Genomic DNA, 14,939 nt, shown 5'->3' on the forward strand with positions numbered 1-14,939 from the left:
TGCTATAATCCCTCTTGAACAGAGAACTGAAATTGCTATTGCTTACTTTAAAAGGGAGATGCTATGAAATGGTGGGGAGGTACTGGTTTCTATGCTGGCAAATTACCATGGCACAGGTTTTGCAGATACTTGAATGACAGATTTGCATGGCACAAATTACACGCAGACTGCATGGTTCGAAATTAAAAAAAAAAGGCATCACCGCAAGCAAATTTTATTAAAATAAAACATCACACCGTTCGAATCAAGGTTCTTGATCTGACAAGTTAACAAAAACACAATACATGAACCAGGCTACATTGCACGTATATCCTTAATGGTCTGTCAAGTCAACACGCAAAGTCAAATACAGCTTTCCGTATATCATACAAGGATGAACATATATCCTTCAACAACAACAAAACGAGGAACATTTACAATTATGTTCTTTGAATCAAAACTTACAGCTGTACACAAATACAGCGGTTATAACCAGGCACTGAGGAACATATACCCCTCAACAACAACAAAATAAGGAGGAACATCTACAACTGTGTTCTTTGAATCAAAACTTACAGCTGTACACAAATACAGCGGTTATAACGAGGCCACTGCTCAGTGGTAAGTAGGTACACAGCCGGAAAGCAGAAAGGCAAACACTTAGGGGGCATCGGTTTGGAAACATCAGCATTTCGCTCAATTTGCCACCATAAGGTCTGACAGCAGTTATTACCTCATCCATGTCCATCTCAACCAAAACGGCATGAGTGAGGTTATCTTGAAGTAAGTTGGTTTTGGAGTGGATGGGCACCCGAGCGATCTGATGAGCTCTTCGACAGGCAAGATCTTGAACTTCTTTCGAAAATTCATGGCAACATTATCCACCTTATGCTGGTAAATCTTCCCATTCTTATCCAACTTATACTCTGACATGCCATCAAAGCGGCTATGACCATCCTGTAGGAATCTAGGGATGCCATGAACGATCCACCGGACCATAATTACATTATCGACTGGTTGCCATATAGTAGCAATGTCAATCCACAAGGCCTTGAAGAAAATCTGACCGGTAAACCGCAGCGCCCAGAATATCCTTTTATAGCTATCAATACCCATGAATTTACTGAGAGGATCTTTGAAGACAATATCTTCTCTGGAGATAGTGGCATATGGTTAGGAAAGAAGAAGACAGGAGTTGAATAAATCTTGAGAAATGAATATACCATGAAGTATAATTCTCATGACGGTATACCCCACTGCAAAATAATATCAAGACCATAGAGATGCTGCAAAAAGCTGAGGCCCTCGAAAGCCGCCAGCAAAAAGCAGAAGTACTATACTATACAAAACTAGATTGCATTCCACACAAAGGTATGGTTCAAGCTTCTCCACACAAGAAACAAAGAAAGTTATAGTTAAGTTTTACCCGAATAATTGGCGCATTAGGCCTGACGGTTCTGTGGCTATCAAGAGCCAATAATGTAATATGAAAGCAATTTCTCGTAACTGGAGTTGTTAAAGTTTTAGTGATGTATAGATTTTACAGTGGTTGCTTACTTCCGCTTTCAGATTCGTGTCCAGCAGGATAAGCGTGCCAAAGTCGCTAGGACGAAGTGGTGGAAGCTCAAGGGGGAGGTAGCTCAGGCGTTCAAGGAGAGGGTCATTAAGGAGGGCCCTTGGGAGGAAGGAGGGGATGCGGACAATGTGTGGATGAAGATGGCGACTTGCATTCGTAAGGTGGCCTCGGAGGAGTTTGGAGTGTCCAGGGGAAGGAGAAGCGAAGATAAGGATACCTGGTGGTGGAATGATGATGTCCAGAAGGCGATTAAAGAGAAGAAAGATTGCTTCAGACGCCTATACCTGGATAGGAGTGCAGACAACATAGAGAAGTACAAGATGGCGAAGAAGGCCGCAAAGCGAGCTGTTGGTGAAGCAAGGGGTCGGGCATATGAGGACCTCTACCAACGATTAGGCATGAAGGAAGGCGAAAGGGACATCTATAAGATGGCCAAGATCCGAGAGAGGAAGACGAGGGATATTGGCCAAGTCAAATGCATCAAGGACGGAGCAGGCCAACTCTTGGTGAGGGATGAGGAGATTAAGCATAGATGGCGGGAGTACTTCAACAAGCTGTTCAATGGGAAGAATGAGAGTTCCACCATTAAACTGGACGACTCCTTTGATGAGACCAGCATGCGTTTTGTGCGGCGAATCCAGGAGTCTGAGGTCAAGGAAGCTTTAAAAAGAATGAAAGGAGGCAAGGCGATGGGCCCTGATTGTATCCCCATTGAGGTGTGGAAAGGTCTCGGGGACATAGCGATAGTATGGCTAACTAAGCTTTTCAACCTCATTTTTCGGGCAAACAAGATGCCAGAAGAATGGAGACGGAATATATTGGTACCAATCTTCAAGAACAAGGGGGATGTTCAGAGTTGTACTAATTACCGTGGAATTAAGCCGATGAGCCATACAATGAAGCTATGGGATAGAGTCATTGAGCACCGCTTAAGAAGAATGACAAGCGTGACCAAAAATCAGTTTGGTTTCATGCCTGGGAGGTCGACCATGGAAGCCATTTTCTTGGTACGACGACTTATGGAGAGATATAGGGAGCAAAAGAAGGACTTGCATATGGTGTTCATTGACTTGGAGAAGGCCTATGATAAGATACCGCGGAATGTCATGTGGTGGGCCTCGGAGAAACACAAAGTCCAAGCAAAGTACATTGCCCTCATCAAGGACATGTAAGATAATGTTGTGACAAGTGTCCGAACAAGTGATGTCGACACTGATGACTTCCCGATTAAGATAGGACTACATCAGGGATCAGCTTTGAGCCCTTATCTTTTTGCATTGGTGATGGATGAGGTCACAAGGGATTATACAAGGAGATATCCCATGGTGTATGCTCTTTGCGGATGATGTGGTGCTAGTTGACGATAGTCGGACGGGGGTAAATAGGAAGTTAGAGTTATGGAGACAAACCTTGGAATCGAAAGGGTTTAGGCTTAGTAGAACTAAAACCGAGTACATGATGTGCGGTTTCAGTACTACTAGGTGTGAGGAAGAGGTTAGCCTTGATGGCCAGGTGGTACCTCAGAAGAACACCTTTCGGTATTTGGGGTCAATGCTGCAGGAGGATGGGGGTATTGATGAAGATGTGAACCATCGAATCAAAGCTGGATGGATGAAGTGGCGCCAAGCTTCTGGCATTCTCTGGGACAAGAGAGTGCCACAAAAGCTAAAAGGCAAGTTCTACAGGACGGCGGTTCGACCCGCAATGTTGTATGGCGCTGAGTGTTGGCCGACTAAAAGGCGACATGTTCAACAGTTAGGTGTGGCGGAGATGTGTATGTTGAGATGGATGTGTGGCCACACGAGGAAGGATCGAGTCCGGAATGATGATATACGAGATAGAGTTGGGGTAGCACCAATTGAAGAGAAGCTTGTCCAACATCGTCTGAGATGGTTTGGGCATATTCAGCGTAGGCCTCCAAAAGCTCCAGTGCATAGCGGACGGCTAAAGCGTGCGGAGAATGTCAAGAGAGGGCGGGGTAGACCGAATTTGACATGGGAGGAGTCCGTTAAGAGAGACCAAGGATTGGAGTATCACCAAAGAGCTAGCTATGGACAGGGGTGCATGCAAGCTTGCTATCCATGTGCCAGAGCCATGAGTTGGTTGCGAGATCTTATGGGTTTCACCTCTAGCCTACCCCAACTTGTTTGGGACTAAAGGCTTTGTTGTTGTTGTTGTTGTTGTTGTATAGATTTTATAGTTACATGTCTTCTTTTATCAGTTTCGACTAACAAAATTGCTCATAGCAAAGAGATAGTATCAAGTATTGTTCCAGCCTTGTTTTGGAGCAGAATGATGGAAGTCTTTCAAGTGGTTCAATGATAATTAAGATCCATAGAAGCCGGAAGGTAAAAGCAGAACAAAGATTTGCTAATAAGATCATTTCTGGGGGGAGACTGTAGGGGAGGCTCTGACAGTATATTATAATACAAAAAGAGAATATGTTTACAAGAGCGAGGGACCGGGGATATACATGAAAGATGGACTCCTAAGACAACTTTGTTCTACCTCCTAGATCAATTCCACCTCCCTAGGCAAGCCTTTGCCAATGCCATTTCTGTAAGATGGGCCGGGAACAGATCTAGATGTTCTTAGGCTTCAGCAGCCTCAGCAACCGAAATACTATCATAAAGAGGGAAAGAACGATCTCCCGCAAGGCTGTAGGCTAGTGGATCATTATTCCAGGAGTCGTGGCAGTCATGCCATAGGAGGGTGGTATCCCCGTGGGCGACTTCCCAGTGTACAATGCTCCTGCAGCTATTGTTGAGCTTCATTATGCTTTTCTGATCCAGAATAAACCAATCGGGCCAGTGGCATGCGGCTCCTAGTTTTGGTAATATCTCCAAGTAAGTTTGACCCATGGAATGTCTTTGCTGTAGATGGAAAAAATTGAGCAGCAAGGCCTCATTCAGAATAGATCGATGCTGCTGCAGGGATTGGCAATATCCTGTTGCCTCATATTTACCCCAGAGGCATATGCGTCGGGCTCGGCCAATATACTCTTTAACACCGTCCGGGAGCTTGAGGGTGCCGAGATAGTAGGTGAGTAGAGAGCTAAGGACCGACTTAACTACTTTAATCTTAGCACCAAATCGTACAAATGAGGAATAGGAGGCAAGCCGCTGTTCCATCTGGTTCAAGAGAGGCATGGAGTCCCTAATAAGATCATTACAGGAATTTGTGTGCTCACATGCATGTGTAGAGATGACTTCAAATAGACTAGTCTAGATTTTGCATGATTTATCTGTAGTTCTGCATGGAAGTTCGTAAGTTAGTATGCGACTACACAAACAACGAAGTAGCAAACAAACAAGGAATTCTCTGTTTAAGAGTTAAGATATTACACACGATAGAAACGGTTGATGCTATTAAAAGAATGAGCTTCATTTATCGACTAGTGTACGTTCTACAAGAAATAAGTAATACTAGTAAGTTACCAAATTCATGAACCCCAGAATTCAAGTGTAGGAGGTGTTTGGTTGAGCTTTTAGCTGGTTTTCCACGCTTATAAGCCAGCAGCCGAACCAAACAGCTGGCTTTTATTCGGCTTATTCATAGAACCAAGCTAAGACTCTATTCCATACAACCCTTGGGCAGGGTTCCACTATCTCATGATAACAGAACAAAGCCTCCAGGAAGATTCAAACAGAAAAGTAAAGAGGGTTTTAACTACCATCTACTGCTAACAGAATACAGAGTCCAAAAATGAAATCTTCGGAGGGTGCAGTTTCCAGCAAACCAGACAAACCAACAGGTACCAGAAAGGACCATTTGTGGCTTGGGCAACTGCATGAACCCATATGTATGCCAATGTTCATTAACGTTGATCAATAAAGCTTGGCAAGATAAAAGAAAAGGTACCAGAAAGGAAACCAGAAAAGCATTACAGCAGCGCCCAGGGCTGGACGACAGCACAGGTCCAAACAGCACCCTGGGCTGGAGATAGCACAGGTTCAAACAGCACCCAGGGCTGGGCAATAGACTAAGGGCATCTCTAACTGATCCCCTAAAAACCTTTAGAGGAGGATAAATCTGGTTTTTCTCCTCTGAACTGGAACTAACCAGAGCCCAAAAACCGTTAGTTGAGTAAAAAAAATTACTCCGAGCTGGCCGCGATGCTTAAATATACTCGGCCGAGTAGTCACGGAGTAAAACTCCCCCACCCTACTTCGCCTCACTTACCACCACCCAATCCACGTCAGCGTGCCCCCACCCTTACCCGCATCCACTCCGCCGCCGGACCGCCACCAATAATGGCCGGATCCAGTCGCCGCCGCTCCCCACTGCCCATCCCCAGCGCTCGGCCCGCGGATCCAGTCTGCCACGAGTGTCGCCGCGTCAGTGCTTCCTCCTCCTCCGGCGCCGGCGCATCCCGCATCCCCGACTAGCCGCAGCCGCAGCCGCCAAAATATAGGCGTGCGACAACGCCTTTGGGGGATGTGGGTCGTAGAGATCACTGACCGCGGCACCGGCAAGCGGCATTGGATTGGCTCCTTCGACTCCACGGTGCAGGCGGCGCACAAACACGACATCAAGTCGGTCCAGCTCCACGGTGGCGCCGCCCAGCGCAACTTCCTCACGGCCTGCCGCGGTTGGAGCCGGTCGACCCCCAGGTGGCCACCCCACGGGAGATGCGGGAAGACCATGAGGCTAGCGAGCGCCTCGAGGCAGAGTAAGCCAGTGGGGCCTACATGGCGGAGCTCCGCCGCCACTACCCGGAGCGCGTCGAGGCAAAGCACCGGCTGTACGAACAGTACGCAGCCGGGATGACGGAGGTCATCTACCTCTCCAGCAACTCTGAAGGTGACGAGGGCGGTGCCGGCGAAAAGGGACATGGCCGTCTCATCGGAGAGCTCATCGAATCGGAGTGGGAGAGGATCGAGAACGAGACCAATAGTCAGTAGTTTAGTTAGTTTTTATGCAATCTTAGTCTAAATTTCATTTAATTTATGTAAAATATTTTGAATCAAGTTTGTACCGAATCAAGTTCAAATCTACTATATCACTAAGCTCCCTAGAGGTAAAAAGCCTCACAATCAATTGAGGTGTTCAATTGGAATTGGGTCACCCAATTTTGACCAAGTCAACAATTTCTCAAAGCTCCCATTCAATTTTTTTATACTATATAATATTCTTCCTAATTTTTATATCTTCACAATTAATTGAGGTCTTCAGTTTAGAACTTGGTCACCTGATTTTGACCGGGTCAAGAATTTCTCAAGGAGCTCTCCCATTTAATTATTTTAATTCACCATATTTCCTAATTTTGAAGCTCTTTTATTCGATTGAGATACTCAATTTTGAATTTGGTTTACGATTTTGATCGGGCCAACGATTTTTCAAATCAATCAACACCAACCGGCTAGAAAAGCATATCAACCCCGTGCACCCTCTTACCACCTAGAAAAAAGAAACACCACCATGTGATGATACTATAGTACCAATGTAGTACACGTAGCCACGGATGCAAAAAAATTTACCCACAGAAGTATGAGTTGATTAGCACATAACACAGAATCACACCATTAAAGGCTCACAAATAACCGCATTATAAATAAACATAAAACACACTCAATCGTCTCCCTCATCCACCAAACTAAATATTCCATCAGTTCCAAAATACAAGGGGTATTAGTTCTTTGGAAAGTCAAATTTCTTTAACTTTGACCAAGTTTGGAGCCAAAAATATCGACATCCAGAATATTAAGCCAAAAATTTATGGAAATTCATTTCATGATGAATCTAATAACACTAATTTGATATTATGAACTTTGATATATTTCTTCATAAATTTGATCAAACTTAAAGAGGTTGGACTTTTTCAAAAAAGTAATACACCTTATATTCTAAAACAAAAATGATTTTTTTAAGAATCTCAACAACACTAACGGCGCAGCAAAGCACGTCCAACACTTCTAGTCTAGTCTAAATTTGCACCAAATTTGTGTTGATTTTTTTTACTCCGTTAAATTTAGGAGATCAGTCAGAAACGGCACTTTTTTAGAGGAGCAAATATCCTCCACTAAAGAATACTCGGCCGTATCCTCCTCTAAAGTTTAGGGGATCGGTTAGAGATGCCCTAAGACCCTAGCTATTAGGTACTCCTATGTTGCATTTCATGCAGCAATTAACTGGACTGATGGTTGGCACAAGGCTAGTAGCAATACTGGGAGCACTACCACACTAGATTGGATAACCCAAGTAAGCCTTCAACTGGACTAAACTAGGACCGTGTTTCTCTAAGCTAAACCACCGTCCCCATCTTTAATACAGTAAGATTTTATCCAGTTCAACCTATGACTCTCTCGAGAAATTTCACATATTTTTACAATTGTTTAGCCAACTGGAAAAAAAATCCCACACATGGAAAAGGATAGAACTTTTGCTAAGACTGGCTGCAAACTATCCATTCATATCAGGCACGCAGAGTCAATAACATCGAAACAAACCTGTAGATGTCGAGGCTGGGTTCCTCGCAGAATACGTCAGGGAGCTCCTCCCTCAGCGTCCGGATGGCGTACCCCATGTTCACGTAGTACCTCCGCCTTTCTTCCCCGTCCTCTTCCGGGCGCCGAATCGCCGCCGGGGACTCTGCCGGAGTCTCTGGGGCCGAGAACAGAGGCGGCGGCAGCCTCCTCTCGCGAACGGGGTCCAAGACTCTAATCACTATCTTCTCCTTCTTCCCGGTCCCCTTCTCCTCCTCCTCCTTCACAGAGCCACCGGACGCCGCGGCGGTGACCTTGAACCGCCCGCCGCGGTCGCTCCGGAGGACGCGGGCTGTCGGGCGCCGAGCGCCGGCGAGGTTAGGGGCCTGGACAAGGAGGCCCATATGAGGAGGAGGAAGGATTTCATTTTCCCTTTTCCTCTATCTTTATATAGGCTAAGTGTCAAAAACGGGACGTATATAATACTCGTACATAATTATTATTCTCTTTGTCCGGAAATACTTGGAGGAGAAATTTCTTCAACAAGTATTTTAGATGGAGGTAAGCGTGTACACGGGGAAGGAGGTTTTTTTCCGAAACCCTAATAGCTCTGGCGACTAGGGTTTGGCGGACCTGACGGCGGCTGCAGATCGGATCAGCGGGGCGCACCGGAGTTCCTACCGGGGGGATGGCGACACCCTCCGGAAGCGGCAACGGGGCGGCGAAGGAGGCGTTGTCGCCACGCACTGCGAGGGCTCGCCTCGAGGATCAACTTGGCAAGCTTGACATCTCGGAGGAGGAGGCGACGCCCTTGATGCTAGACGATCGCGTCGAGGGGGCGCCAGAGAAGTGGATGGTGGCAGGGAAGATCTTGCACCGCAATAAGCTTCACATCAACACCATCTCGAATGCCCTCAGGCCCGCATGGGGAAACCCTAGGGGGCTAGTCCTTCGTATCACTGGAGAAAACATGTTTGTTGCGGAATTTGCAACGAAGCGAGACAGAGACCGTGTATGGGATGGATCTCTGTGGCACATAAGCAAGAATGCAGTCATCCTCTCTGATTTTGACGACTGCATGTGCTCGTCAGAACTTAAGTTTGATAAGCTGAAGGTCTGGGCCCGTGTTGTTAATCTCCCTTTCAATCTGCGTGATGATTCCTGGTGCAAGGCAATAGCAAAACAGATTGATAAGGAGGCTAGTTCAATTCACTTTGATCATGGGGGAGGCTACATGCGCGCCTGTGTTACTCTTGACGTAGCCAAACCATTGAGAAGGTGGATCCTAATCAATTCTGCAAGGCGAGGTTCTACAGATCCGTATGACATCCAGTATGAGAATATACCTCACTTTTGCTTTTCATGTGGCCGTCTAGGTCACTCCAATCTGGTATGCCCAAATCCTGGTACGAGAGACGAGAACGGTGATCTGCCGTTTGGTAAAGGCCTGAGGCCACCGGAGGAGAAAAGGAAACCGACATCGTCTGAGGGCTCCTTGAAAACTCAGTCAGCCAAGATGAGCAAAAACGACACTAAGGAATCCAGTACTGCTGCCGATGGAGGTGTCGAGGTTAACTCCCCAATTAAGCGCAATACAGCCCCAAAGCGTAAGGGGTGCCCTCCAACCCAAGTCTACCGCAGAGTTGAGGTCCCGCTCTTGACAAACTATGCAGCGACAGAGGCGGATGGGGAGGCACTTGCAGGTGCAAGTCTGTCTAAGGAGGGAGAGGGCATTGAGGATGAGAGTGCTGTGAGAGAACCAAAAAAGAAGAAACCCACACCTACAAACTCTGACAATACGGCAGAGGCTGCAATGCAGCCCTGCCCGTCCCAATGATATGCTTAAGCTGGAACTGTCGGGGGCTTGGGAACCCCGAGGCAGTTCGCGAGCTTCGCAGCGTTGTGAAGCAAGAAGGCCCCGCTCTGGTTTTTGTTATGGAAACAAAGATTGGAGGAAAACGTGTCGAGAAACTTCAGGAGACCTTAGGATTTGCTAGATGCTTTGTTGTTGACAGCGTCGGATTAAGTGGAGGCCTTGGTCTTTTCTGGTCCAAGGATGTTTCGGTAGAACTCAAGAACTATAGCTCGGCCCACATTGATGTTGTGGTGCGCGATGCTTTTGATAACTCGGTGAGTTGGCGATTCACCGGGTTTTATGGAGCGCCTAGAGCTGAGAACAGGCATCACAGCTGGCGGTTCCTTCGTACCCTACACAACCTCGTGCATGATGAGTGGCTGTGTATGGGAGATTTCAATGAAACTTTATATGGAGAAGAGCATTTTAGTCGGATAGCCAGACCGGAATGGCAAATGAGAGCATTTCGTGATGCTGCCGACGACTGTGGGTTCCAGGATCTAGGCTGGTCAGGTGTCCCTTACACATGGGACAATCGACAAACCGGCCATGCTAATGTCAAAGCTCGGTTAGACCGGGCCTTTGCTAATGAGGGATTCAGACAGAAATTCGAGTATGTTAAAGTGCGCTATATCTGTTCAGTTGAGTCGGATCATTGCTTTGTACTGCTGGATATGCATCACCAACACCCCAACATCAACACACATACTTCGAAACCTTTTCACTATGAGAACATTTGGCAGTCTCATAATGATTACGATCACCTGGTGGCCGAAACTTGGCGCGGCCAAGCTAGACAGTCGGGTCTGCATGGTGTCATGGACTCCCTCGTGGCTCTAGAGCAGACGCTCAAGCCCTGGGGTGTTCGAGAATTGGTTCCTTGACAAGGACTGTCCGACAACTACAGAAGCGGCTTGACAGATTGCGATGCCAGTCAGTTGGACGAGGCCCGTCAGAGGAGGAGAAAACTACTATGTCAAAACTCCGAGAAGCACTCAAATTGGAGGAGATATGGTTTAAACAACGGTCTCGTGTTCCTTGGTTGCGCGAGGGGGACCGCAATACAGCCTATTTCCAAGCGCAAGCAAAGCAGCGCAAACGATTAAACAAGATAGCCAACCTGCAGCGGTTGGATGGTTCTGTCTGTGCTTCAGGAGATGAGGATAAAGAAGAAATCCTTGCGTTCTATCAAAACCTATACACATCACAAGGTTATAGCAACTGTGATGAGTTGCTATCACATGTGCCACACAAGGTAACACCGGCGATGAACCACCTACTGTGCAAACCTTTCGAAGCTTCAGAGGTGCATGACGCGTTATTCCAGATGGCCGCGTCCAAAGCACCTGGGGTAGATGGGTTCACCACAGGCTTTTATCAGCACCACTTGGAGCTCTTGAAGCATGACATTACACCAGCAGTGCTTGATTTTTTGAATGGTGGTGAACTACCGGCAGGACTAAATGACACGTCCATCACATTAATCCCTAAGGTACGTCATCCACAGAATATTTCTCAGTACCGTTGCACTGTGCCCAGTTCTCTATAAAATCGCTGTCAAAGCGATAACTAATCGGTTGAGGCCCTGCATGGATGAGATAATAAGTGAAGAGCAAAGTGCATTTGTTCCAGGTCGCCTGATCACTAACAATGTCCTTATGGCATTTGAGAGTGTGCATACGATGAAGAGGCGAAGAAAGGAAAAAACTTCTCATGTGCAATCAAATTGGACATGATGAAAGCTTACGATCGAGTGGAGTGGCACTTCCTCGAAGCCATGCTCTTAAGACTTGGGTTTGCTGGTACCCTGGTCAGACTCATTATGAAATGTGTCACGTCCGTCCGCTTCTCTGTTCGAGTTAATGGAGAATTATTGCCTTACTTCACTCCTTCGAGAGGACTTCGGCAGGGCTGCCCCGTGTCTCCATATCTTTTTTTGCTCTGCGTCGAGGGATTCTCGTCACCGCTGAAGTATTATGGTAATCACATTGATCGGGGCATCCGTGTGGGATTCAGAGCCCCATGGTAAGTCACCTGTTGTTTGCAGATGACAGCTTGATTTTCATCAAGGCGAGCATGGAAAGTGCATCTCGCCTGAACGATATCCTTACGATATATGGTGAGGCCTCTGGCCAGTGTGTAAACCGAGCAAAAAGCTCCATCTACTTCAGCCCAAACACACCGGTGGCCTTACGAGGGAGTCTCAAACAGCTTCTAAATGTACAATCAGAAGCTTTTTCCGAGCGATATCTCGGTCTACCCACTTCAGTTGGAAGAATTACAAGTGGAACCTTCGGACACATTGGGGACCAAGCGAGGGAGAAAATGCAGGGCTGGTCTAAACGACTATTTGCTTGTGCAGGCAGGGAGACTTTGATCAAATCTATTATGCAAGCTATACCGATGTTTAGCATGTCTTGTTTTCTGCTAACCAAAAAAGTGTGCAAGAAGTTGACCTCAAGCATGGCAAAATTCTGGTGGGGGAGTTCGGTTGATCGACGCTCTCTTCATTGGATATCCTGGGATAAACTTGCTACACCAAAAATCAAGGGAGGCATGGGTTTCCGAGACTTGCGACAGTTTAACCTAGCGCTTCTTGGGAAGCACGGATGGAGGTTTCTCACAAACCCGGACACTCTATGCACCAGAGTGATGAAGGGAAGGTATTTCCCGGACTGTGATTTTATGCAAGCATTAACTCCAAAATCTGCTTCAGCCATATGGAGGGCAATTATAGCCGGGCGCGCAGCTCTCAGTGCTGGTCTTGTTAAACGCATTGGTGACGGGGCCTCTACCTCGATATGGGACGACCGGCGGATCCCATCAACTGTTTCTATGAAGCCCATTTCAGGCCACCAGCTTCTACGGTCAATATGGTCGATGATCTCATTGACACAGATAACTGGACATGGAAGCATGATCTAATACGAACGTCATTTATCGCACTGGACGCGGAGGCGATACTCAACATCCCCCTCCGTTAGGGAGGCGGGGAGGATTTCCTTGCTTGGGCACATGAAAGATCCGGCTTCTACTCCGTTAAAACAGCCTACCGAGCTCTAGTGAATCAGAACGAGCGCTTAGCTCTAGAAGAAGGGCAGGTAGCGGGGCCATCAACGAATGAGGAGCAGATGTGGAGCTGCTTATGGAAACTCAAAGTTGTTCCAAAAGTTAGAGTATTCTGGTGGAGGGTAATCAAAGGAATCATCCTGGATGAATCTACCCTACAACACCGTCATATCAAAGACACAAGTTTATGTAAGTTGTGCCTTGCCATGAATGAGGACTTGATGCATGCTCTTGTCCACTGCTCGCATGCAAGGCGTTTCTGGGAGGAGGTGAGATTGCTCTTCGAGATTAATTTGCCACGACTCCATCCCAGCTCTTGGGCACGTGATATTCTGTGTGACTTGCAATTCATAGACAAGGAACGTGCCACAATCATTACTGTCATGTGGGCTATCTGGATGTCCCACAACAGATGGACTCATGATCAGGAGATTATTGATCCAGCTGCCTCGGTCCGACGCATTCGGGAGGACCTGGCGTTGTTGGAAATTCCTCGACAAAGCTTCATACCGCTGCTGGGTCATGGCTGGCGGCCACCTAAAGGAAATCATGTTACGATCAACACGGATGCTGCAACACACCGCGATGCCGGCAACACCGGCGTGGGGGGAGTAGCCCGCTCTTCCTCAACATTCCTAGGCGCTTGGTGCAAACCCCACCCTGGGGGCACATATCCTTTCATTGCTGAAGTGCTAGCCCTACGTGAGGGTGTCATCTTCGCGAAGCTTCGAGGCTACACGCACGTGCGACTGGAATCCGACTGTCTTGAGGCAGTAAACCTCTGGAACTCTAGCTACACCGATCGTTCAGTTGTAGCACCGATACCTTCAGAAATTAGAGAGCTCTCTGCTAGCTTTTTGTCTTTTCATATTTCGCATGTAATAAGAGCCGCTAATGGTCCTGCACACCTGTGTGCCAAGCGTGCATGTACGCTTGATATGACCGAAAGCTGGCTAGACTCCACCCCTAGCTTCCTGGTTAGTAGCCTCCTGGCTGACTGCCCAGCGAATGCTTTTCATTAATAAAGCTCTCTGAATTCCCCGCAAAAAAAGTATTTTAGATGGAGGGAGTATTTTTTAGTTTTACGACGAAGCTTATTATGCCGTAGAGTGGAAATTGTCAATGGATTGCCTACCTTGGGACATCCTACTACATATTGTGAGGGTGCTTTTTGTACTTATTTTGATGTGGATATCCCTGGTGTGGTTATGCTATCATGCCTCTGACTTTTAGCATGCAAACTATGACAAAATTGAAGTGTTATGACGTAATAAAAGCTGGCAATTTTCAAAATTGTACATATCAACCTGTGGCACATTTTCAAAATTGATCACATTATGCACAAATACTTGAACAACTATGATGAAATAAACAAAGGGTGATATTGTAAATGATGATAGCGCCACATACTGTGATCAATTTTTTCTCGAGAAAATATGTTCTTTATTTAAACAAAGTGCTCAAAAATTTCTCAGGATATAATTTGCAAAATATACTGTGACGCCCTCGATTCAATCGTACACTAATAATACACGCAAATGTGTACGATCAAGATCAGGGACTCACAGAAAGATATCACAACACAACTCTAGACACAAATAAAATAATACAAGCTTTATATTACAAGCCAGGGGCCTCGAGGGCTCCAATACAAAAGCTTGATACACAAGAGTCAGCGGAAGCAACAATATCTGAGTACGGACATAAGTTAAACAAGGATGCCTTAAGAAGGGTAACGCAAAAGCAACAACGATCAAAGAGGCAAGGCCTCCTGCCTGGGACCTCCTAACTACTCCTGGTCATCGTCGGTCTTCATGTAGTAGCATCCATCGGCGATGGCATCTGGCCCCAGGGATCCACCATCTGGTTGCATCAACCGGAAAGAAGAAAGAAGGGGAGAAAGGGGTAGCAAACCAACCGTGAGTATTCATCCAAAGTACTCACAAGCATCAGATCAATACTATGCATGCATTGGTATCAAATGAAAGGTTTGTATCTGTGGACTGAACTGCAGAATGCCAGAATAGAGGGGGGA

General features: G+C 46.6%; 1 protein-coding gene across 1 annotated transcript; it reads right to left on the reverse strand.

Moving 5' to 3' along the window:
- Positions 1-337: 337 nt before the first annotated feature.
- On the reverse strand, positions 338-8,423 carry LOC123116907 (uncharacterized). The gene is made up of 2 exons (XM_044537778.1): positions 8,005-8,423; positions 338-1,132 (listed from the first exon to the last, which is right to left on the reverse strand). Exons 1-2 carry the CDS (start codon positions 8,382-8,384, stop codon positions 709-711), a joined length of 804 nt encoding a protein of 267 aa, XP_044393713.1. The 5' UTR covers positions 8,385-8,423; the 3' UTR covers positions 338-708.
- Positions 8,424-14,939: the final 6,516 nt, after the last annotated feature.

The sequence above is a fragment of the Triticum aestivum genome, chromosome 1B, assembly GCF_018294505.1.
Source record: "Triticum aestivum cultivar Chinese Spring chromosome 1B, IWGSC CS RefSeq v2.1, whole genome shotgun sequence".
In the NCBI taxonomy this organism is placed as follows: domain Eukaryota; kingdom Viridiplantae; phylum Streptophyta; class Magnoliopsida; order Poales; family Poaceae; genus Triticum; species Triticum aestivum.

Excerpts from the sequence above, each read along its gene's own strand:
- LOC123116907 (XM_044537778.1), bottom strand. The coding sequence starts at position 8,384 with ATGGGCCTCCTTGTCCAGGCCCCTAACCTCGCCGGCGCTCGGCGCCCG. Across the intron at positions 1,133-8,004 it reads CCCAGCCTCGACATCTACAG|AGAAGATATTGTCTTCAAAG; the intron begins GTTTGTTTCGAT and ends CACTATCTCCAG.